This window comes from Plectropomus leopardus, chromosome 23, assembly GCF_026936395.1.
Source record: "Plectropomus leopardus strain MGB_pleo_1.0 chromosome 23, ASM2693639v1, whole genome shotgun sequence".
NCBI lineage: Eukaryota > Metazoa > Chordata > Actinopteri > Perciformes > Serranidae > Plectropomus > Plectropomus leopardus.
The window spans coordinates 6,647,358-6,672,544 of record NC_142198.1 but is presented as its reverse complement, the minus strand read 5'-3'; the positions used below and the strand labels follow the sequence as shown (position 1 = coordinate 6,672,544).

Sequence of the window (25,187 nt, the reverse complement as noted above, 5' to 3'; positions counted from 1 at the left end):
TTTTACTGCTAATTATGTCCTATAAGTGGAGTTGTTCTTTATGTGTTTGATGCTGTGTCATGTCGCACAAAAGCAGTTATATGGGATGGATGGTCTTCGATGATATAGTGAGGTACCACATTCATCATCACACTGTGTTCTGTAACAGCGTGCAGTTCCTTCCTCTGTGGAGACTGGCAGAGAGAAGGTGTGTGTGAGAGGGAGAGCGTGTGCGTGTGGGGATGGTCCCTTCAAGATATTTAGTTCACTGGTTTATCTGCATAGCTACTGTGAAGAGTAGGTCACAGGATTGTGCAGGGCTGAGGATATACTTGGAGAAGTTAACTTATGAAAACAGATGCACTAAAACCAGGCTGTAGAGTTGTGTTTGTGTCCACCTGATAAATATAAGTCCAATGTTCACTTTCTCTCAACTCTGTTTTCACCTGCACCAACTACACCAAGGAAAATATGCTGCTCTGTATCTGCTAAATGCTCCACTTTGTTCACTAGGTAGTTGCAAAATTTGTCTTTTGTATCAGTCTGCATTTTGGTGCCTGGCTTATAGCTTGCAGTTGTATGCTGCAAAGCTGAAATAATGACTTAAAAGACACTATAAAGCCCAGTAGAGCTGAGACCTGAGTCAGGGGATATATACTGTATATATGTTAGGAAACAGGTTAAGTTAATGATTTGACATGGTGAGTTATTGGCTAAAAGTTTCAGCTCGCAGCAGGGGAGGGAGAGAGCAGCAAGGACACCTCTTTAAACAGTTCAGCACCTTGGAGAGCGCCAAAGCACAGCCATGGTAAATAGTAGTTTTCCAAAAAAATTCCATGTGTAAATTTGATTGTTATTATATCACATCACAATTATCTTTATATCCAGTGCTTCTTAACAAAATGCATTGTGTGAAAAAAAGAAAAAAAAGTGAGCTTATGCATTTTCTTCCCCATTACGTCTCTCGAATATATTGTCTTCTTCTTTACCTTTTGCAGTGTTGCATTTTTAGCAATGCTAATAGTCAGATGCTACTCTGGATACCTTAAAGTGAACCTTAAAGTTTCCCTTTTATGCTTTTTCTGTCATATATATTATGTTACAATGTCGGATGTTCATATTAAATGTGGTCAGAGTTTCAGTTTATGAATTAAACCTACATAAAAGTAATCCCCTTAAGAAAAAAAAACTCAGGCTTAAAAAAGTTCTGAACTCTGTTTCCAACATTTTTTTCTTCTTTTAAGACAAGCTGATGTCAGCTTGTGACTGATTGCTTTTTTGGTAATCTGCTCCAGGCACGCTTTTGTAAGTGTTTACATTACATAGCCAACACTGCTACATGTAGCAACATGCTAATGTCAAAGGTACATTTGGTGGTGGTTTTTCACAGTTGAAAGTGCCATTATTGTCTATTTGGCTGTAATTACAGTGCAGAGACCTCAAGCATGTAAAAATGTTCCCCAAAATACAAGTATGAACCTGAAAATGAGCACAATAAGTACATAAAATAATATTTTTGTATGGAAAACTAAATTTCACTTAGAGATTGGAAAATTGGCCCCAATGAGAACAAGATATAGCAGTAACATTAGGTTTGGCTGCACGTCTTATAATAATTACTTACCATTTGGCTCTAAAGCAGCTGATTGTGCAAAAAATGCAAGCAAGCCGTCATGAGTTATCACACTGTCATTACAATAGATTCAACATTTCCCCATTCCTTAGGACACACACACACAAACACACATACGTGCACACACACACAAACAAACACATGCACACATCAGTGTCCTCCCACACACACAGACAGACACACCTGACAGGTGGCAAACTGGCAATTAGTCAGCTCCCTCAACAAAGCTTTCAGCAAAGTCTTCTTACAGTGTGACCTGAGAGGACCGAGCTGCCCACGCACACACACACGCACACACACACACCCCTCCCTCCTCTTGCCTCCAACTCCTCTCCTCTGACCTTCCTCAGCCGCCCATCGAATCAGAAACTGCTTGTCTCTTTTTCTTTGACTCAGCACTCTTGTTTCCTTTTCCTCTCCTTCCTTTCTCTTACTCTACCTCTTTTGCACTCTGATCGACCCCCCACCCGTCACACACACATGCACACACACATACACACACACAGTCACAGACACACCTTCCTCTGATGTGGCAGCAAAAGCATGCAGACACACGTGGCCTTTAGGACAGAGATGGGAAGAAATGTGAAGGATGGAGGAAGACTGAGAAAGAGAGGGAATACAAAAAAAGAGGTATAGAGAGAGAGAGAGGAAGGGAAGATGAGAGAGGAGGAGAGAAGGAGAGATGAAAAATGCAGTGTAGAGGTAAGACAGGTTATCTCTGGTTCCCTTTGGAAAATCCCCAAACGCACAGCGAGGGTCTGGCAGTCAAGGTGAGAAGCAGAGGACATCCCTCCCTCCCTCTCTGCTTCTTCCCCCTTGTGCTCCCGCCTGCACCCTCTCCAGCTGTTCTCATTACAGTGTGTGTGTGTGTGTGTGTGTCTGCTTTTACGCCTCCACTCATTTGTCTGCGTTTGTGTCAAAGGTTTTCATGCACGTGTTTATTTGTCCTTTTGTGCATGATGAACATGTGTGGTAACATATGTGTTTTTGATGGTTTTCTCTTGCTTGCCTGTGTGTGTGCAATGCCATTTTCTTTATGTGTGTGTGTGTCTTTTTTTTTTTCTGGATGCTCCGAGCACATCAGCCCTGGTCGAGCTCCAGCGCTCCTCAGGGCGTCCCTGTAAATGCCAGAATGTTGGCACAGACGTGGACCCCTCTCCGTCTGAACTGCTAAAAACTTTGTTCTCTTCTCTGTCGGTCAGCAACTCATAGACACTCATGAGAGTTCACAAGAGCGCTGAGAGGCCGAGAGGTGGAACTCAGACAGAGAAAAGACCTTTAAAGCCGGCGGTATCATTGTTGTGGGGTCTGTTTGATTCATGGCGAGCTTGGAGGACTATCAGATCTTACAAAACTCACTGTTCCCCGAGGACGAATGTACCATTTTGTGATTGGAATTTGGGACATATGTAGTCTTACTGTTAAAGCCAAGACACATCTCTATCTAACATTGTATCCGTTGTTTAAAAGTAACAAAATTTTGCGACGAGTTTCACAAGGTGATGCTCTCTCTGCTAGCCATCACCCCTCATACTAACTATACAGTTCCTCTATTTTTAGTTTTCCTTTTTAAGGAAAAAAAGTGACCAAAACAGCTTTTTTTTCACTTAAAAAACATTGCAAAGCTATGGTCATTCCTATCCCATAAAGAAAGACTTACCCAGGCTTTTATTTCAAATCGATGAGATTATTGCAGTGCTCTTTTTACTGGACTCCTGAAACAGTCAAGTAGTAGCAGAACCTGCTACTCCCCAAGTGATTGATAGGCCATTTAATCTCACTCATAACAGCTAAATTGCTGGTGTTATGCTTTTCTGATGCTGCTAAATGTTCGTTTACATGTGTCATAATTGTAAAAAAAAAGCCATATATTTCAGATATAATCAGTTGTGACCATTATGTCAAGCTTTAAATCAAACCCAGTTTTAGTTTTTATGTAAATATACATCTAATATGTTGAGTCAAAAAACACTGTTAGGGCCTTAAAAATGAGTTTGATATAAACTACAGTCTTTTGCAATTCTTCCCATTTTTTTACAGCATGCTCTCGCACAGTAATAGCAGACTCACATACAGCTACAGTGAGGATGACACATCCCTTTTTCTGGAGTGAAGCATCTTTTGTCTGTGGAAGTTTCCTAACAGCACTGTTTCAGTGCAAGTCAACCAGAAAAATGCTGCTTTTCAAACTTAGAGCACAGACTATTTTCTAGGGCTACTTTTGGACTTCACTTACATTTTTTTGAATGACAGAGGTTGTTTTGCACTTAATGCTCGTAGATGTTGATGTTTTTTTAACACTTGAGTTGGTTAGGTTATCCACCGGAGAATACAGAGCTGACTCGGAAATGGAAGTTTTTCTGTCGACCGTTTGTGAGTTCCCTAAGTGCTGAGTGATGGTTTCTACAAAGCATTTGAAAGAGCAGTGCTGATGATAACACTACGGAGAATGCCAGCGGGGCTACATGTTGTGCATAAATTAATAAATGATAATTACTCCTATCTTTAGACAATTATTTTGCAAGCTCCTGTGATGCTTCCTCAGCTGTTTGTCCTCAATTAAAGTTGTTTTTTCCTCTGCTCATTTGCTCAGATAATAATCAGCTTTGCTGGTAAACAAGCTTTTTGTACGGCTAACCTTGCTCTGTGTGCTTTTAGTGCTGATTCTTATCCTTCTGACAAGAGTTGCATCTGCAGGTAAATATTTCATCATTCACTTTAAGGGGACGAAAGTGTCCCACTTTATTTCATTGTTATCCCCAGCGAAAACCCTGCTTTCCCTTTGCTTCGTATTCTGCTTATAGCTTCATTAACCAAGTTATTAGGTCACACTTAAAGCATAACCTCAGATCTGCAGATGTATAGTTATGATAGAGAATGCTTTACATATAATTGCATCATAGACAAATTCCCCTCTTGGGGCCATCAAAGCTGTTGTCCTTTGTCGAGCCCGCAGTATCGTAAAAAAATCCATTGACTCAAGAGCTTTTTGGATGAATGAAAATGACTCTAACTTCAAGATCAATTCAATATATTTTTTACAGCCCCAGCCATACCTTAACATTTTTTCCCTGCAGGATATTTTAATGACAGTTTCTTTTTTATTGGATTGTGAGATGAAGAGACAGGAGGGACAGGACGGAGACAGGGAGGCTGCAGATGTGATCTGACAGATGGGCGGTTGACTGATTTGAAGTTGTGAAGCAAACTTGACATTTTGACCTTCATCATGACAAGACCGTCAACCACATGCAACAAAGACATGACATTGCTTGTGCAAACTTTTAAACAAGAGGAACTTTGATATAAAAAGAACGCACAGAAATTATTTTTTGAACATAATTTTGGCTTATAACAGTATTTTAAATTGGCAATTAAAGCAAGGACACAGGATTAAAACATACACCGCAGAACTTTTATCACAGTATCTTAAAGATTTGACTTAAGGACGGAGACTTGGAGAATGCTATTTGAAACTTTCACCATTAGAGGCACCTGTTTGACAGCTAAAGCAATGCCCAACATAGTCGATCCCAGTTAAAAAAATGCCCTGATTAGCCCCAATACCAATCTTTGAGATCAGATCGGGACACATATGTATCTATCCAATCCATCATAATCTTTGGCACTGGATTCCAAAAGCCCATTTTGCTTGAACAGGGCGATCCACTCCCCAGTGTACACGTGAAGCTGCCACAGCAGTGACAGAAAAGCCAGTATTGATCAGTTGTATTTAGTGACATGTGACTGCAAACTTCAAACACTGAAGGCTGTAAAAATGTAACAAATTCCCTCGTCATGTACACTACAAACACACGTGAGCAAACACACGGGCCCACTCATACATGTGCCCTATCGACGCTGTGAAATACATTTGTCCTCTGGGATGCGGTCGATAAGTGTCTTAAAGCCCCTGGATTAACCTGTGGTTGCCCGATCGCGGCTTGTAAGTCGCTATAAGTTCTTCACGCTCGGTTGTGTCGCCGCGTCGTGCGTCCAATCAAAGCCTAATCCAGGTTTTTTCCCGGACTAATGCCTATTGACTTTTCACAGAGGTCTTACATTGAATCAATTCCCCAGCTGAGTGCACGGGAGGCTCAATGGTTAATGGCAGCCTGCGAATAATGTCTTTAGGTGTCAACGGATGGAAATGAGATGTGAGTGTATGTGTGTGTGTGTGTGTGTGTGTGTGTGTGTGTGTGTGTGTGAATGTCTGTGTGTCATTACTAGAGAATAATCCTACTGTGCTTTCTCTATGTCTCCTTCCCGCTCCCCTCATGTCCCATTTTTTTCTCCGCTTTCTCTCGTCTCATCTCGTCCCCTCTCTTCCCCTCCATCCCTCTCTCTTCCTCTCCTCTGTCTGTGGGAGTGAGTGATGAGGGCGGCGACTGGTCCATCCGTCACTGTTGATGTTGCGAGCGTGTGTGTGTGTATGCATGTCATCTGGCGCTGGGTGGCCTCCCACTGATGTAAGAGGGATCTGTCATGTCTCTCTGTCACAACAGCAGACACGCATGAGTGGATGTACACACCCTCACATACACACACACCTAAACACACACACACACACACACACAATCCTCTTGTCTCTAAAATGATCTGCTTGTAACAGCATTTTAGCACATTTAGTGTTAAAAAGTGTACTTTGTATCTGTGCTGACTTGATCTGATTATGTCCAGAGACTTGTTTCCTCTTTATTTTTATGCTCTGCGCAGGCAGTAGCCTCGGACGGACACATTATGTTTCCGGGTTTTCCCTCCATCCCTATGTCTATCCTATTCTTGTCAATGCCTCAAGAAAACCTTAAGGGAATTCCTTCAAATTTCGCAGAAATGTACACTTGGACTCAAAAATGAAAGATTAGATTTTGGGGGTCAAAGGTCAAGGTTGTTGTGACCTTATCTGTCTCATTCTCATGAATATGATAACTCAAGCATGCCTAGGGGGAATACTTACAAATTTAAGACAATGGTTCACTTGGTCTCAGTTATAAACTTGTGTAGTCATGTCAAGGTCACCATGACCTTGCATCCCTCTCATTCTTGCATGTGAGATATCTAAAGATCACCTTGAGTGAATTTCTTTAAATTTGGCTAAACCATCCACTTCAGTGATTCAGTGATTCAGTGATTAGAATTTGGTGGTCAAAGGTCAAGGCCACTGTGACCTCATATGTTGCATTCTCGTGAATGCTAAACCTCCAAGAACACCTGGAGGGAATTTCTGTAAATTTGGCACAAACATCTACTTTGAATCAAGGATGAACTGATTAGACTTCAGTGGTCAAAAGTCAAGTCACTTTGACCTTGCATTCGTCTTTTTTGTGAAAGTGATATCTCAAGAAGGCCATGAGGAAATGTCCTAAAATCTGACACACATCCAGCTCGACTCAAGAATGAACTGATGAGAATTTGGCAGTCAAAGGTCAAAAGTCACTGTGACTTTACAGAACATGTTTTTGGCCATAATTCAGGAAGTCATATAGTTATTATGAAAAAATTCTACACAAATGTCTAAAAGGATAAATGATGAAGTGGTGACATTTTATATCCAAAAGGTCAAAGGTCAACTTCACTGTGACATCATAATGCTCTGTAAGAACCCTTTTCTGGCCATTATTCAATGTCATAACTAAGGAACAGAAGGGAGGACATGTGGTCAGAATTGGTGCCACTTATTTTGGATGGTTTGCAGAGACATGCAACCACAAAGCAGTAATTCTAGTTTTAATCTACTCTGGAAAATATTCTGATGTAACACTGCATCTACATGGATAAGCTGAAGATAAGTATCATGGCCAAAAACATGGTAAAAATAAAATGTGAAATCAGGACCTGAATGTCTTCCTGAAGTTGGTTAAAAATAGCTTTTAGGTCCTGGAGTTGTACAAAGCAATGATATCATATTATATTATTGTTTATGCCCGTCTCTGCATCCTAATGCAACATAATGGGACATTTCTGCCTAAAATATACAAAAACAACATGGAGTTTGGTGCATAAATAGCAGCACAGAAAGAAATCCTTGTGTGGATTTGTGGCTGCTCTGCGACTCGAGTGGTTTTTAGCGTGCTAAAAGAGGCCCTTTGGGGAGAGCTGAGCATTATAGAGTGGCAAGTAGACACCAGTTAATTTTGGAGCATCGACAGCAGCAGGAGCAGCAGTGACAGGAAGCCCAAACTGCCTGTGTGTTTGCAGCAGCCCCTGCTGAACACAAAAGGAACTGCAGCAGTGATAAGAAAGTCTGGTTTGTTTTTAAGTAAGTTATTGGACTCCAGTGACAGTTAACTTTCCGTGTTTTTGTCTAGTGGACGTCAGGATCTTGTTACATGATCTAAGTGAAGAGGTGGGAGGAAGCTGAGAGGAAATGATGAGTGTGAAATCAGCCTGAAGTCTAGTGAGAGTAAACGCTGCGCAGACAGATGTGCATCTGTCCCCTGTGTGTCTGCTGTGTGAATAATGTGTCTGTATAAATGACTGCTTAATAGTGTGTTATCCTATAAAGCAGCGTCGCTGATGGCACCCTGAGTGTGCGTTTGTGACTAAGTACATGTGGTTGGCTTCTGGCCAGGACGAAAGTGACTGATTTCTTTTAAATAAATTCTGACATGTGATAGTTTAAAATTCCTATAACAAAAAAAACAGCTTGTTTTTCAAATATTTGTAAATACCAAGTGAAAAAAAAAATTAAAAAAAGGTTTTGGAAATAATTAGACCGTTCTGACAGAAAAATGGATGAAATTAACTCCCTGTATGCTTCGCAGAGGTGAGCGTGCTCATGCGATCATGCATGCAGGCTGCACGTAAATTGCTGTTTTGCTGCTGGGGATTCAGTCATGCTAAGCATTACACTAAGTTAAAGTGCATGAAATATTTAAGGTTTATTATACAAGGGGAAATCATAAATGAATGATTCAGTGAAAACATGACTGATTTGTGCTCACGTGTGTTGTTTGCTGTATCATGTTTACTGGCTGATGTCATATTTGACCACCTCCTTGCATGTAAGCTGTAGACATGGATTTGAAAAGCGATACGTAAGAAATTGTGAGTCGTAGTTTGAAGGGACTGAATCTGCTCAACCCCTTTATGGAGAGTGTTAAGTCTTTGTGTTTATTTGCTGTCAGCACTGTAGACACTTGGATGAGATGACAGATGGAAACACAGCTTGGCTTAAAATAAAATAATCGGAGACAAGGCTACACTTTAAAAGGCAGACATTAGAGTGGCTGTGTCGCTCACATGCACATATTATTATAGAGTCATGCATATAGACAGTTGAAACACAACAATTGGTAATTGTAATACAGAGCTACAAACATTAAAAAAAATGTCCAAGCCTAGAATGTGGGCAGTGATGGTCACATTGTTTGAAATGGTGTATTTTAATACATAAAGGGAATATAAAAGAGCCTTTATAATAGCAATCTGAGCCTGTCGGTGACCAAAAAAAGCACTTCTAATGGATTTAAATTTGTGATGCGAACATGGCCCTGGTGGTCATATTGTAGCTTTTTTGGCCGCTGCTGGCTGCAGCCCTCTTGCTCAATACTGGACCAATTAAAAGCTTGTTGTTCCTATTCGTCACTTGGACACAGTGACATCAGAGAATAGGGTCCAAGTTAAAAAAAATACCAAAGTGCGTGCTGAAGTAAGTACTTGAGTAAATGCACATAGTTACTTTTCAAGGCTGCACCACAGACACTGCCATAGTGACCTTTTTTAAGGCTGTAAAAATACACAAAAACTTGACCTTTACCTTTTATGGGCTTTTCTAACCTTTCCAAAGTTTAGTCTTTAATCAGAAAGTCAGACTTTGCCTGGTGGTAGAGCCTCTATCTTCCCTCTACTGGTCTCCCAGGATGATAATAGCTAATCGAAAAGACCTCCTTTGCACAAGGTTGGCCATGGATCGGTAATGATATAGCCCCAACACACACTCACTCACACACCTTACACATTACTCATATGGCCGGTTTAGCTCACGTAATTAATCAATTAATGAACTCGAGCACGTCCGTCTGGGTGTGTGATGATCAGGCTCTACAAAGCAGGCTTTAATCCTGTAAAGTTGCCCTCTAAACCCACACACACACACTCACACACAGACTGCAGAGAAGATGCAACACACTGCAGTGCAAACACGTTTAATGATAGCAATCTGATTACACCTTCCAAGAGACTCCAGACCTTTTTGGATTTCGCTCGCTGCTATTAGAGCTAAGTTAATGGGTGGGTGAGGAAATGAATGGCTGCCTAAGTGAATGGATGTGTAATTAAAGAATGGGCGATACAGTCAATGTAATTAGCTTGTTTATGTGCGGTACAATGGATATAGGCAGACGTTAAGGCCCTGCGGTGGTGGCAGACAAGCAGAGAGGGGCGAGAGATAGAAGACGGAGAGGAGGAGGAGAGGGTGAGTGAGAAATGAATGAGAGAGAGAGCAAACTCCTTATTCAGGCCTTTTCTGCTCACCCGTCACATCAAGGCTCCAAATCAATCCTGCAAATTGGTTTGTTCCTCAACAAGGTTACCAGATGACGGAGGGATTTGGAGGGGGGTGGAAGTGGAGAAGGAGAGGTGGAATATGAGATAGAGAGGGAATATGTGAGAGCTGTAACGAGGGGGAGATAGAGGGAGGAGAGGGGTGGGGGGGTGGGGGGGTGTCCCGCTGTTGACGTATTGTCTATTGCAGCCCTCTGTGTGTGTGTGTGTGTGTGTGTGTGTGTGTGTGTGTGTGTGTGTGTGTGTGTGTGTGTGTGTGTGTGAGAGCTGAAGGCCGACAGTTAAACCACACAGGGGGTGAAGGATCCGGGAGATTGTTGTTCGTTACAGGTAAACCGAATCGGCTGAGTTATGGCATCCCGGCGCACAAACCACTTTGTTCACGTGGCAAACATGTTTGGACGAGTTTGTGTGTGTTGGGGATGCAGCCGCGGATGCTCCTGTAACCCTGTCACGATGAAATGTGGGGCCCATTTCCTCCCATTCCCAGCTGAGTCCGCTGGAATTGGAGAGTAAATATATAAATAATAGAACAGATAAAAAATGGCAGCCACGCCAAATGTGTTATTCTGCTCCTCTGACCTGGTGTGTGTGTTTTTCTGTGTGTGTGTGTGTATCTTTCAGGAACACTTCACGCCGGAGTGTAAGTTTAAGGAGTGTGTGTTTGAGAACTACTACGTCACCTACTCGTCCATCCTGTACAGACAGACCCAGTCGGGTCGGGCGTGGTACATCGGCATCAATCGAGACGGACAGGTCATGAAAGGGAACCGTGTGAAGAAGACGAAGGGAGCTGCGCACTTCCTGCCCAAACTCATTGAAGGTAAAAGAGATTCATACAGTATATACTGCGCAAGGTGTTCCATGAGTGTTATCCTGCAAGATGCTCAGTGCTTTTATTTTGTCACCATCTTTGGTGCTAAGTGCTGGATAGTGTTGTGTCCGGTAGGGCAGCAACAGTTTGTGTATATGTGTGTAGTTCTGGGGTCACAGTTCAGTGCACGCAGCTGTGCACAGAGTACATACCGTGTGATGCATGTAATGTGGAACCAAAGCTCACAGGGGCAGAAACATTTAGCTGCGCACCATTAACAACATAAGCTGAGATTAGAACACCACCTGATTGGCGTGTGATTTAGTCGGTAGTTAACATTAGTTTAAAGGATATTTATAAAATATTGCGACATATATCGTGTATCGCAATATAGCCGTAAAATATCGCAATAATATTTTAAAGCCATATCGCACAGCCTTACTCTCTGTTTGTCAAAGAATTTTTGCAAAGACAGAAGCAACAGATGTTCAGTAAAATATTTTTTTAAATGTAAATGTCAGAACAGATTTTGGTTTGAAAGTCAGAGTTCAAGCTTGACCTTGAAAATAGTCATTTGAAATAATCAGACAAGAGTACAGTTTATTTTTATTTTTTAGAGATTATTGTTTTTGGCTTTTCATGCCTTTAGTATAGCTCAGTTACAGAGTGACAGGAAAGTAGGAGAGAGAATGGGGATGACACGCAGCAAAGGGCCACAACCCAGAATCGAACCTGGGCCGCTGCAAAGGACTCAGCCTTCATGGGGCGGACGCTCTACTCACTGAGCTAGAGGCTGCGCCAGAGAGACCGATTTTAATAGTAAAGGAAGTAAGTAGGAGGACCTTGAACTTTCACATACTTTATGATATTTTGCAATGATACTTTACTACTTGAATGTCTATGGGCATTTAATTAACAGTACTGAATGAGACAGATGTAATTTGTTTCCTACTAAAGATTACATGCTGTACAGTGTTTTTGTTATTTTTAAACTTATTCATTTTGACTGTAAGAAGTCATATTAAAAAAACATTAACAAAAAACTAATCACCTTAAGTATGCTCTTTATTAACGACTGGAAACATTGTATTATAATTAATATTACAATAGCTGAGGCTAGTTTGAACCTTTTATTTTCTGTAAGTCACTCTTGTGAACACATTTAATTCTGTACAGTACTTGGACAGGAGCAGGATAGCAGATGTAGCAGAGGAAAACGCAGAGAGGTAATATCACTCACAAACTTATTTTAACCACCAAGCAACATTTTGGACATAAAACTGCATTTATTCTTCTTTTGTTTTTGGCCATGTGGGGGTGGTAGATTAAGTTGTAAACAAGACGCCAATGCTGACAAATAAAGTTAACATGCAGTAACTTCTGTGGAGCTGAGGTGAATTGCAGAGTTGGTAACTAGTCATGCTTTTGTCACTGTGACTCACCTGTTACATAACACATCAACCAGCTCTGTGTCATCACAGTGTGTGCAGGTGAGTCGTGTTTGGTTCCCCAAGTGCTGCAAACATGTGGACCTCCCCGCCAATCTGACGGCAAAAGTGTGGTGTAAAATGGGTGGGGATTTCTGGGTGCTTGCAGCATGGGGGGAAGCCACACAGAGTTCTGCGCAAACAGCACACACTGCGATGTCATAGAGCTGGTTGAAAAGCTGCAGTTTTCCTTTAAAGCCACTATGTGTGCGACTGTACGTCTTGTTTGTATCAAAAAGGATACAACAGGAACAAACTATTTTAAATGACGTCCTGCATCTGTACTCAGTCTTAACTATTTCCAACCTTTTATTTCCCCAGTCGCCATGTACCGAGAGCCCTCTCTACATGACGTCGCTGAGCAGAGTCCGCCTAGGAAAACGCCCAAGACCTCCAGTGACTCGCCCGTGCTCCAGAACGGCAAGAAGGACCCTCAATCCAAAACCAAAACTTCCACCTCCTAGCGCTCAGAGAAACAGGTGGGGAGAGGAGGGGGTGGAGGACACGGGGCACTGGGCACCAGCTGAACACCTAAACAGGGTAGTTAGGCTACCCCCCACCTGCAACACTGACCCCACAAGAACTCCGCGTACCACAATGCACTGGTGTTAAATTGGAGAAAAAAGTTTGGGCAGAGTGGAGCTGGTTATTTTCTCCCCTTCACAGACCCCCTTCCACACCAGCCCTCCACCTTCTTATTAGATAACCTCTGTGATTATCAAAGCCTGGGATTTAAAAGCAATAACTCCATGAAGAGGTGAACAGTCACCTAGCATATAGCATGTCACCAGGAAATCCCACACACACCCCTCTAGCCATCATCAGCGGTGTCCTTTCAGTCAACCAAATATCTGAGCAAAGTCTTCCTGGTGTTACCACAATGGGTGCAACGGTCAAATGGGTCCCTCTGCAGCACACACTTTACAAATGGGTTGTGTTTTCATTTCCCCACAGGGTTCCATGCTAATGTTAGCCTGACACGGAGCCATGCTAATGCGAGGCTGTCACAGAGACCCTTGCAGACTTTTGTTCTGCAGCCATCTGCTCGGTCCACATCTTCTGCGTGTGTCAGCGAGTTTTATGAGATGGCCTGGATACTTGTCAGCCCTGTTTGTGTGCGTGTGTGCGTATGTGTGTGTTCCCTTCTTCCATTCACCTTTGGCGCGATTTGATTAGTTTGTGACATGGACTCAATTTTCCACTCGGCGGCACAAGAAAACCCCTCCCATCCTCTCCGTCTCTGTTAATGGAATCTGGGGCTGATCAGAATCTTTCGACCCTTAAACGAGGGGCCAAGAGCTCCCTCGACACACACCGCATAACCACGCACACACACACACTCGTTATTACACTGACATTTACACACACGTGCGCGGAGGTGTGCACTTTAGCACCCTGGTATCCATGAGCGACGACCGCGGAAAATGTTCTCACGTCTTAACAAACTTAACACAATGACATGCATTAACACACACTCACAAATGCACGCTGACGTGGTGGTGGTGGTGGTGGTGGTGAGTGTGTGTGTGTGTGTGTGTGTTTGCAGGTTCTAGGAGTTGATGAGGATATCATCAGTGAGATGGGTTACTGATGGAGCCTGACTGTGTGGCTTGTGATTGCACTGCAATAGCTTTTTTCGCTGTGGCTGGCCATGCATTGCACAGGCCCCCGAGGCCCATACAATATCTGTCAACCCTCTATCACACTATGTGGTATTCTTGTCCCAAAACACACAAAATGTGTTTTTATTTAAATATTGCATCCAAATTTTGATATCATGTAGCACCCAATGATGTATTAATTTCCTTTAAATGTAATAACGCCTGAAAATGTCATATAACGTGCACACTTAGTGTTTTCTGAAGGTTAACATGACACTTACATTTGGCACTGATTTCATGTTTTAGATATGTAAAATCAAAGGCTTTAAGGAGAATTTGAAATTGACAACACATGGCAAGTGGTACATTGTTATTAGGTGAAGATGTAATGAACTAAAATCGTTATCACTGGGAAATGAATTATGGATTTTCTAGTTTCAAAGTGGGACCTGAAAAAAGAGGTTCAAGTTTCTGGGTAGTTTTTACTTCCCTTGTGATTTACAGTATTTTTTGATAGGCAAAGTGTGCATCACTGTGCGTTGTGAAGAAATTTCCAATAATGTAATGGTAAAAATGTTAAAGACATTATTGCTAAAATTATTACAGTATTGGGTTTTATTACATATTTAGTCTAGTTAAGTGAACATTTCATTACATCAGATGTTATTACATTTTCCGGAAATGATTCTGTTATTGTGCGCTACATACCATGCTACCCCACAGCAGAATGGAAAGCCAGAAGTATTCTGTGTACTGTATGCACAACTTTTTTTAAAAGGGGGCATTCTGCCCACTTTAGTCAGTCACCCAAGGTCAGTTTACAAGTCATGGGAAGCACTGCTGAGCCTGTGAAATTAGTTTTTATAGTGTATTTTGTGGCTCTGGGGGAGCTTAGTCAAGTCTGAGAAAATGACTCCAGCGACAACAGATAGTTCGGTTAGCACTTCTTTCTAACACCACATTTCCAGGTTGTTACCTTTTTAAAACCTGTAGTTTTCAGCTTCATTCTCCAACTCTGACTCATGTGACATCGCTTGAGGCAATTTATCAGATTTAATCAGCTCCTTCTTGATCCACAAAAAGCTATACAACCTGTAAACATATGCAGTATTACTTTCCAAAATCTACAACAACAGTGTTTTTTTAATTTTGTTTTGATGTTGCTGTTGTTTAAATTGGAACTTCAACGATTTTACATATGAAAATGCGTAAATTGGTTGAAGTTCCTAATTAAAAAAAAAATTACATTATGAAAATAACCAAACCTAAGTCTGAAGGCTTATGCAACACAACTTCCTGGGCTGGGAGTTAGAACAATAAAAAACAAGGAAGGTCTAATTAAGATGCTGTCACAATGCATTTTGAGTAGTTTAGGATCTAGTGTTTTTTGCCCTTGACCCTTAATAAGTAATTTAAGTAAGGATATCTTGGCCTCTGCTGCTTCAATTTCAACAATTCTTTTTTTTAACCCAACTCTTGTAAGTCCCCCAACTCTATGGAACTGCAGTACCAAATCAGTAGAGGTCTCTTTTAAGACCTTATTTAAACATGTATTAGTTATTTGACCACATATTTTTATGAACAACACCATGTTTTACATGAAACAATTGCTAATTTCAGTCAATCTATTTCAAAATGTATTTAAATGAATAACCACAAATCTCTCCTGTTTTGATGCAAAGGAATTCAAGCCTTCTTTACTTCACATTTCACTATACTGTTCTGGTTGGTAGTTCATAAATTATGATTACTGTGACTGTTTTGTTTTGAGGACAAAAAAGAAACCAAAGTCATATATGAATAATGCAATTAATAGTTGGATAGTGATTCTTAAAAAAAAAAAAAAGCTAGAATGATAGATGTGTTGGTTTTACTTTGATCACATTTCTTTTAGTGTTTATTTGGTATAGACTCTCTTGGTAAGGAAACAAACTCTTTGAAATATTTCACTATGCTCCTACGGGAGACCTTGTCTTGTGTGTTTCCATTTGTTCCTTCCATTCAACACGAAAAGCAATCATTTTTCATATCAAACTTCCTTGGTACAATATGCCAGCCAGGGTAATTGTTTCTGCCTAATGTTTATGTATTGTTGGAAGCGAGGGAGTCCTATGTTTTCAGGAGGTAGAGGCGAGGTTAGATTAATGATCAGGGCGCAGAGAGAGGGAGCAACCAAAGAAAAGAAAGCAAAAGCAGAGAGAGAGATTTTTAGGGCAAATAATTTGTGGTGATGAGCAGAAAAAAGGGAGTTTTAAGAGGGAATTATGGTAATGTGGACGGCGTTCCCTGAACACCCACACACACATTTACACACTTCTCATTTCATGCATAATCCTCTGCTCCCCTGTAACCTGTGGTTGTAAATAATAATAGCCGATAACCCGTGCAGAATAGAGGCGAGCTGCTGAGCAAATTAATCTGCTACCTGAGAGATGAAGCAAACTTTACCCCTGTTTTCCCAGGGAGAGAAACAGACGAGATTAGTTTACAAAGAGAAGAATGAAAAGACGTAGCTTGAGAAGGAGAGACGGGAGAAAAGGAAGAAAGATTCAACAAATAAATTAAAGGAGGGAACAAAAAAAGACAATTTCCATTTTTTTTAATTTATTGAACACAAGCTACTGTTTAAACCTTACTTACACACTCAAGACCTTAATTAAACTGTTAAATAGACCCCTCAGGTCAACGTGTCCGACCAGTCACCCCCTATGGATCACTAAATCCAGAACACAATGTTTGAGTGTTATTCGCTAAGTAATTACATGAATGTTTAATTAAATGAGGCTCCTGCCCACTAGAATAGAATTAAGAGCGTGTGGGGTGAGATGGAGAAATACTGTTAGATAGAAAGAAGGTATTCAGCAAATAGACATTGCCATGACTTCTGTGACAACTACTACTGTATGTTTTAAGGGCTGGGAAATCTATGTTGCAATATTTTCTTATGTATGTGTCATGTTTGTTTTTGAATCAAAAGAAAAAGAGCTGTAAGAGTTAAGGGCTAAAATTTAAGTTCAAGCAGTTACTATGAAAATATTTTTTAAAAACTGTCTGCTGTGGATTAAGTTCAGATTTGAGATATGGAAAATAAGCAACGCTTCAATCATGCACACAAGAGGTTAGGTTAAGAGGAAGTGGGTATACTCTTCTATATATTTCAATGGTTTCAATTCTACTAGGTGGGTATACTGTAAATGGGCAGAAAAAGAAATGGGTATACCCCATACACCTGTGTATACCTCTACTACACCACCGGGAGTAACCCAAAATTACTCAGTTTGCAACTTAATCCACATTTGGCCAAAAAAAACCAAAACAAAGCAATGCGTTTTGCAACAATAGATAAGCATAGCGAAGCTCTGGCACCATAATCCAATGTGTGCTGCTGTCTGCTACCACGGGTGGATGGTCTAGGAACTGTGTGGTTTGCTGGTGGATTTAGAGAGTCGGAAATAGTTCTTGGAGAGTAAAACTACAGACAATTAACTTTTGGCTCATTGTCAGCAGTTGGCAAGCTAACAAATATAGGGACATTGTTTTCTACTTCAAAAGTGCAGTTGTAGGCCACTGGTGAGCTACACTGTGTCATCTTTGAAGTGTTGCTTTATTGTATGTGAGCAAATAGGAATGCTAACACAATGAGCTATATTGAGGTCAGCAAAATGAGGTTATGTCCTTATGTTGTACGATAAGTCGATACTTATTCTGACAGGCCTGTAGATGACACCAAAAACCAGAATATCTAAGCTCCTGCTGCTTTAATTTTGTTTTGTTTTTAACCCATAACTGCAGTAATATATTGCGGGCCCCTTTAACCATTAAAATAATTGCATTTTTTATTTGCTGTTGATGCATAGATGCCTGTACAGTCTTTTGGCTTGTTGCCTAAGTAGCCTTTTCAGTTTCAGAAGTGCAGCTGCAGGCTACCGGTGAGCTATACTGTGTCCTCTTTAAAGTTATGTTTTGGTTGTTTTTCTTAAAAAAAAAAAAAATTCATACCCAACGGGCAATGTCGAGATCAGGAAAATTTCCAAGGTCATGTCCATATATGGTACAGTAAGTCACTGATTATCGTGACAGGCCTCTAAATGACACTAAAAGTCAGGATAAGTCAGCTCCTGCTGCTTCAATTTTGACCATTTAAAAAAAAAATGTGTCTCTTGTGGGTCTTGCAACTCTATAGAAGTGCAGTACTATAATGCTTGAGGGGCCCCTTTGACTCTCAAAGTGCAGAAGTATTTTCTTTTGATGCATAAATGCCTGTAAAGATACAATAATGGCACATGAGGTGGCATTTCTAGATGAGAGGATTCAGACTTTATTATTTTGAGATATTCATAGGGCTACAATCATCTCATTTCCTGCCTCAGAAACTGCGTTAAAGTGACTCTAATGCAATGAGAGCCAAGATTTTATTAAACCAAGCCATCAGATCTCGTGACGGAGCGTCAGTCAACACTGACATCTAGTGAGTGATGGATTCCTATCTCAGTCTGCTGAGATAATGAGAGTGTGTGTGAATCCATTATACAATGATCCATCCGCCACTTATAGTTGCATCAATCATGAGTATCTGTTTCGTTTGCCACTGTAGAATTTGCAGATAGATTAGCTTTTTATTCCAGTTTTATTTGAATACTCATCCTCAAGCTATTGAGCGAGATTTACTATTTTGTGTCAGTGCCCATATTTTTTGAGCAATATGACAAAAAGTCTTCTATTTTTTCATTCACATCCGTTGTGTCATTAATGTTCATTTCTGCAGAAGCTGTCTTTTGTAATCAGATTAATCTTACTAGATGTTATTGGAGTTTTAGTAATATATTTGGGTGACCAGGTGGGGGTTACGATTTTAAAAAAGGAACTGTGTAAATGTGCCCCCGCTCTGTTTGCAGTGATTTTCACTTTGCAGCAAAGTAGATTACAAACTCATTTATTGCGTGTGCAAACTTTGCATGATTGCACGAGTGTGTATGTGTGTGAGTGTGACTTGTGTGTGTTTTGTAGCGTTCACACTCACCCATTTGTCTCCGCTGTGACACCTTTGTTGTGGAGCCCCGAAATCAGCTTCTCTGTTCCAGCCTGTCTGCTCCCCTGGCCTTCAGGCTTCACTTCAAACAGCTCCGTGTAAATTACAGGATGTAAAGATTGCCATTTATCTCAGCGGCCGTCGATCTGAGCACATGTTTGATTAGCCTCCCCCTCCCGTGGCTTAATTTACTGCTTTTAACTCACTGATAAATGTCTTTGGATTCAGCTCGAACTGTTAAATATTAGCCCTAGGCTTGGCTGTTTCTTTGTAGTGTATGAAAAAAGGATGGGAGAGGTGTGCATGTGTGTGCATGGATATCAGCGTGGGTTCAATGATGTATATCTGATTCAGCTGCGCACAAACACACACACTTCTCTCCCCCCGGGGACTCCCCTCCCTCCCATTTCTCCCGAGTCAGGGCCCTCCCTGCTTACTGAGCGAATTACAACTGCAGCGAGGGTCATCTGGGGTTGTGAAGGACTCAGAGAGAAGAGAGAGAGGCATGTGTCACATATTGTAGTGTAGCTAACTCCTGCCCTCACAGCCTCCCTTTGAAGTCTCACTTCCTCTCTCTGATCCCTTTTTTTTTTGCAAACTTCCCTTTAACCTAGAGGCGGTGTGGGTGTGCATGTGCGTGTGAGCACTGTTTTCTAAATCTCACTCATCAGCTTTTGGTGTTTGTGTGTAATCGTTTTGTAACAGTGATTGAATATCTCTGTGTGTCCAATATGTGCGAGGGAATAAAATACAGGCGGAGAGAAAGGGAGGGAGGAAAATAGAGGATAAATCAGAGGCCAAATCAATGAGTCCTTGGGCAGAAAGCAATAAACTCCATTAACAAGGTGCAGCCACATTATCTGGGAGGGTGTGAAAAAAAAAAAGGATTAATATTGATATAGAAACCAACTGCGTGTTTTATTAGAGCTTTTATTTTTCTAACACTTTGCCCTTTTTGTGAGCTCGGTTGCTGTTTAAGTGCGTGTGAGCGTTACTTTGAGGTGGAGTCCCTTCACCACATCTGCAATGCAGCAGAAAACACAAAAAAAAGAGAGAGGGAGTCAGAGAGAGGCTCACGTGACAAAAGAGTGACGCCGTCCTCGGACAGATTTTTTCTCTCTCCCTTTCTCTCTTTTTCAGCTGCTTCGTAAAAAGTGCTTTTATACTGGAATCCAGAATGTCACATCCTGTATCGTGTTAACCAACACATCAACTTCATATTTAAATATCCAACTGTTTTTTTTTTTGTTTGTTTGTTTGTTTTTTTGTAAAGCACACCCACAATCCCTGGACACATCTGCATTGCACACACATTGCACCCTGCACCAAGCCGGCGCAGATGTGGCTAACTGGGGGTGACCTTTACAAGCAGATCATGGAGGGACTTCACCTCTTACAAGCTAACGCACCAACTATCTTTTAGTGGTGACTTAACGTTGTACATTACGGTAAAATGTTTTTATTTACCTCCTTTTGAAGTGTTTTATGTTAAAAAAAAAAAAAAAAAAGAATTGTGTTTTGGGTATTTCTCAGTGGAAGTACTGTGACTTGTAACGAAAAGGAATTCAGAGTATCGGTATGAATCAATGTTGGTATGTCCATGTGTTGATTTGATGTGTTAATTTTGCTTTTTAAATGCATATCCCTGTCTACAGAGTGGAACACTAAAGTCGACATGGCTGTGGGGTCTCAAACCTCCCCCCACAATCCTCCAGCACTCACCTGTCAATCAAAGACAGACTGACTGACCTCTGACCTTTGTGATCTCTTATCAGGATTCTAATTGGCTCACCGGCAGCGTGTGGACTGCTCATTCACCGTTTGTCTCTCCCTCAAACACACACACACACACACACACACAAACACGTCTTCTACCTGTGTGTGTGATTCTGTGATGGATCCTCGAAGGGATTTTTTGACTTTTTTTTTTTCTCTTTGTACTGCATGGACAATTCCAAGTTATTGTGACAAAGTCTTCCAGAAAAGATTTTAAGGAAAAATCCACCATAATCTTACTTTCCTTCTCGTCTTCCAAATGCAAAAAGAGTGCTTCAGTCTTCCAGCTATCAAAGCCACAATGACACTATTTTTGTATACAAATGGGGCAAAAAAATATATCTATATATCTCTATATATAAATATATCCATGCAAATGTGGTTGGGGTGCAGTAACTTCCCCCTGTTGCCGGAAAAGTGGAATAACAACTACTATACGCCATCCAAACCCATGGATCACGGGGAGAAAAAAACGGAAACAGGATGACGGACTTGCGGTTTGAAACTCCTGGGTTGAGGTTGAGGATCACAGGCAGGCGGGACTACAAGCATGCATGCGCCAATCATTTACTGGACACCTTCAAAGAAACAGTCTTTACCCAGTATTTACTCTTTAACCCCTTTAAACCCTAACCCCCCCCCCCATCCTCAACACTCTATTATCCCAAACCCTTGTCTCTGCATTTGCAATATGATCTGTATTTATTTCTATAATAACTTACACAAAGTCAAGGGAGACGTATTATTGGATATAATTGAATAAAACAAACTAATATATTTGTATGATTGTAACGCTGGTCTGCAGAGAGGTTTTTTGGGGTCTTGATTTCATTCCTACAATATACAACCTATGTTTCATACACTGTATACTATAGTATATTCAGATGGTCTGGACCAGGGTTTTTCAAAGTTGGGCTTTGTTGGGGACCCCCTCAGACAGAAATTAACACTTCGACATGAACAATTTCTGGCAAAACATGGAGTTATATGGTGCGTCTTTTTTCTGTGATTTCTTTTTTGATTTATTACAGTTTATTTGGGATGTTTGATGGTATTCTCTGAAAGTGTAAGTCATTCTGAACTCAATAATGTTTGCGTTATGTCTGTTTTCAGATTTGCCCGACTCAGAGAAGTACGATTTTGAAAGTGCAGGAATTTGCCGCCAAGGATTTTAAAGTACCTTAACTGCCTCCATGAGCTGTATGCCACCAAATCTATTGCTGACTGTGTCGATAAGCTGGCCAAACAATAACACACTTCCTGTTCTTTTCAAAATACAGGCATACCCCAGTACCTCTCTCTCCATGCAGTATCTGAAACACATCGCTCCCTCTGTGCCTTCCCTTCAGCTCTCCTTGGAGAGGTATGCCTTACAGTCCAAAAACCTCCAAACTATTTTCATACCCAGGACGTCAAATACCGTCACTTTGTCATGGCCCTCTGCATCTCATAGCAAAACACGTGTCAGCCTTTGGCATATCATTGACACACCGCTGATACACATCCTAATACAAGATTAATGTTGTAAAACGGTCACAATTAGGTTAAGGCAACAAAACTGCTTGGTTAGGTTTAGAAAAAATAACGTTTTAGGTTAAAGTAAGTAGATGCACAATGAATGTAAATTGCGCAACATTATGATAAAACAATGGTGACTTCTGGTTTCACACGCAAAACTGACAGATCTCAGTCTGGTTTTGCTTGACCCATCCATCCACCATCCCTCCCAATTTACACGGTGTTTCTCACTATTAATACTATGTCAGCATCAAGTATTGCTGTAGATGGGTTTAAATGAGTGTAAGCTGAGATCCTCATTCATCGCAGAAAGACTCTAAAGGGTGCTTTCAGTGTCAATATCACACGGCGAGGGACATGGCAAAACGTCTGTATTTGACAACCTGGTCTTAAATTAAAATTAAAATGGTTGGCTGCTCTACTTGCTTTTACTGACTTTTAACAAACAAAGAAGATTACACATAAAGTTAGTGCTGCATTTTATGAGGAAAATTCACAATACGTGATTACATAATATCACAATAAGGATAGTACTTGCAATAAACAGGTATTAAAGTGTATTTAGCTCTGTACTCAGACTTGTACAGTTGCTGTGCAAAATATTGCCAACCGCTAAGGTGCAATATTTTATTTTATTTTTTTAACCAGTTCCTCTCTGGCATTTGTACACAATGCAATGAACTTGACCTGCATGGGTGCAGGTTCTGACCAATCATACGATGCTAACAGCGAGGGCTCTGACTTATTGGCCAGATTTAACAGCATGGCGTGTATCAGACAAAGTAGCACCTACTGACTTATTATGTTATTTTTTATGTTAGTACTGTATATTTAGTGCAATATGCAATTTGTTAATCTTGCAAGTTGACATTGCATTGTCACACAGCAAACAAAGAGCGCCAGAGTTTGCCCCCCATGCGCAAAGCCGGGTCCACAGTTTTCCCAGTTTGGTGTGGAATATGTTGACTGGCCTGCCCTCAACCCCATCATAAATCTGTGAGATATATCTGAATCCTCCATTTCCCAACATCAGTGGCCAACATCTTAAATGTTGTAGTGGCTGAATGAGAGCTAATCCTTTCAGTCAGGTTCCAAAGTCTGATGAAACCCTCACCAGTAAAGTGGAGGCTCTCATAGCAGCAGATTAATGCCTGTGGTTTTGGAGTTAGATGTGTGACTGTACAGTATAGAGGACATTGATTACTTTCAAGTCTGATCAGAAAAATTCAATTGGCAGACTTTTAATTTGAAATCTCAGATAAGACAAAGTTTATCTATGGGGGCTAATTAGGTAAATAACCCAAAAAAGAAAGTGATTGCACGGATGGATTTTCACTACAATTAAAGTGAGAGAGAAAGGGGGAACTTCGACACCATGTTGGAGTGAAATATAATGATTATCTCCTGCATCAAACTATTAACTCTAATTAAACTGTGAAACAGTGAGATCATCAACTTTTTAATATGATCTGATCACTGTAATCCTGTTTAATGTCATTTGTAACTTGTTACCCATGGAAATAATAATCATGGGTAAGCAATCAATCTAATTTAACTTAACTACTTACTTCTAAATTAAACAGTGATCTATTATGGTTGCCCTGAGAGAGATCCCTGAATTTGAGTCACTGCCAAAAGAGGCTTTATATACGCTCCCTCGTGACCACGGATTTGATGTGTGACTTGACACTAGCTGCTAGCTGGTAATAGTTAGCTTCTATGGTAATTAAATTGGCGGCAGGCCAAATGGCAGTGACAGTGAATTACGATGGCGTGGATGGCCGATGAATGTGAGTGAGAGCAGAATGGCATGAAGAGAAGAATAAAGGGATACAGGGAGGATAGAGATGTTTTACTGCAGGGTCCTTCAGGATATACAGCAGTGTGGCAGTGAAACGCTTTGATCAACCTAGCGTTATACTTTGAGGATAATGGCTGCCGTATCACCTCTGTATGTTCAGCTATTACAGTCTGACTAAACAAGATAGCCGAGCATTGTTTAGCATTAAAGCACATTTTACATCACAACTGCAAAAGACAAGAAAAGAGGCACTGAGAGAGACACTGTTGCAAACCTTTTTCTCCCTCTTCTTATGTTCATGTATATATTGTATCAGCAGAAAGGTCACTAAACTATCAGTTTCTTGTCAGGCAGCAGCCTGACAAACAACAAAAGCAGGTGTTTTCAGCTTGACATCTTGACATTTCCAGTGGTTTGTGCAGCAACACTGGGTGTCGTATAACAACATTATTTCTACATTTCCAGCTGTGATTTAGGGCCCTGAAACTGGGTGTTTTTTAGCAAGATGTCTGCATTTCCAGCCTCAATAGAGGCACCAGAATTGGATGGGGTTTATTTGTTTTTGTTTGTTTTTTTTTTCGAGACAGTTGTGCATTACTTACAGTAGTTGTAGCGACAAAACCAGGTGTTTTTTAGCTAATGTCTTGGCATTGCAAGAGGTGGTTGTGGGAACAAAACTGGATATCTTATAGCAAGACGTCTCTTCATGTCCAGCTGCAAATAAGGGACCAAAAAGGGGGTGTTTTTAGTGAGACTTCCCTGCATTTCCAGGGGGAGGGCTAGGCATTTCCATGAGGGGACACAGCGATACAAACGTTATTTTGTTTTTTTTGGCCAGACATCTTTGTGTTTCCGTCTGGAATTAAGGGCCACAGTACAGGGTGCTCTAGAGAGAAATAGCTGCATTTCCAGCAGTGGTTGTGGTGTGAAAAGTGAGTGTTTTCAGTGAGACATTAGGACAGCAAAACTGGTGTGTTTTAGCGAGAAAGCAAGGCATTTCCAACAGTGGTTGTGGTAATGTCTCAGCATTTACAGCTGCGA

The 25,187-nt window shown here is 40.9% G+C and overlaps 1 protein-coding gene across 3 annotated transcripts in view; it reads left to right on the top strand.

Moving 5' to 3' along the window:
* Positions 1-22,569, top strand: part of fgf11a (fibroblast growth factor 11a) — a 111,648-nt gene extending 89,079 nt beyond the window's left edge. For all 3 annotated transcript variants that reach the window (XM_088073350.1, XM_088073351.1, XM_042512263.2), the window contains 2 exons: positions 10,745-10,943; positions 12,743-22,569. In XM_088073350.1, coding sequence (XP_087929476.1) covers positions 10,745-10,943; positions 12,743-12,885 — 342 coding nt within the window. In that variant the 3' untranslated portion in view covers positions 12,886-22,569. The remainder of the gene's footprint in view (positions 1-10,744; positions 10,944-12,742) is intronic.
* The last annotated feature ends 2,618 nt before the right edge of the window (positions 22,570-25,187 follow it).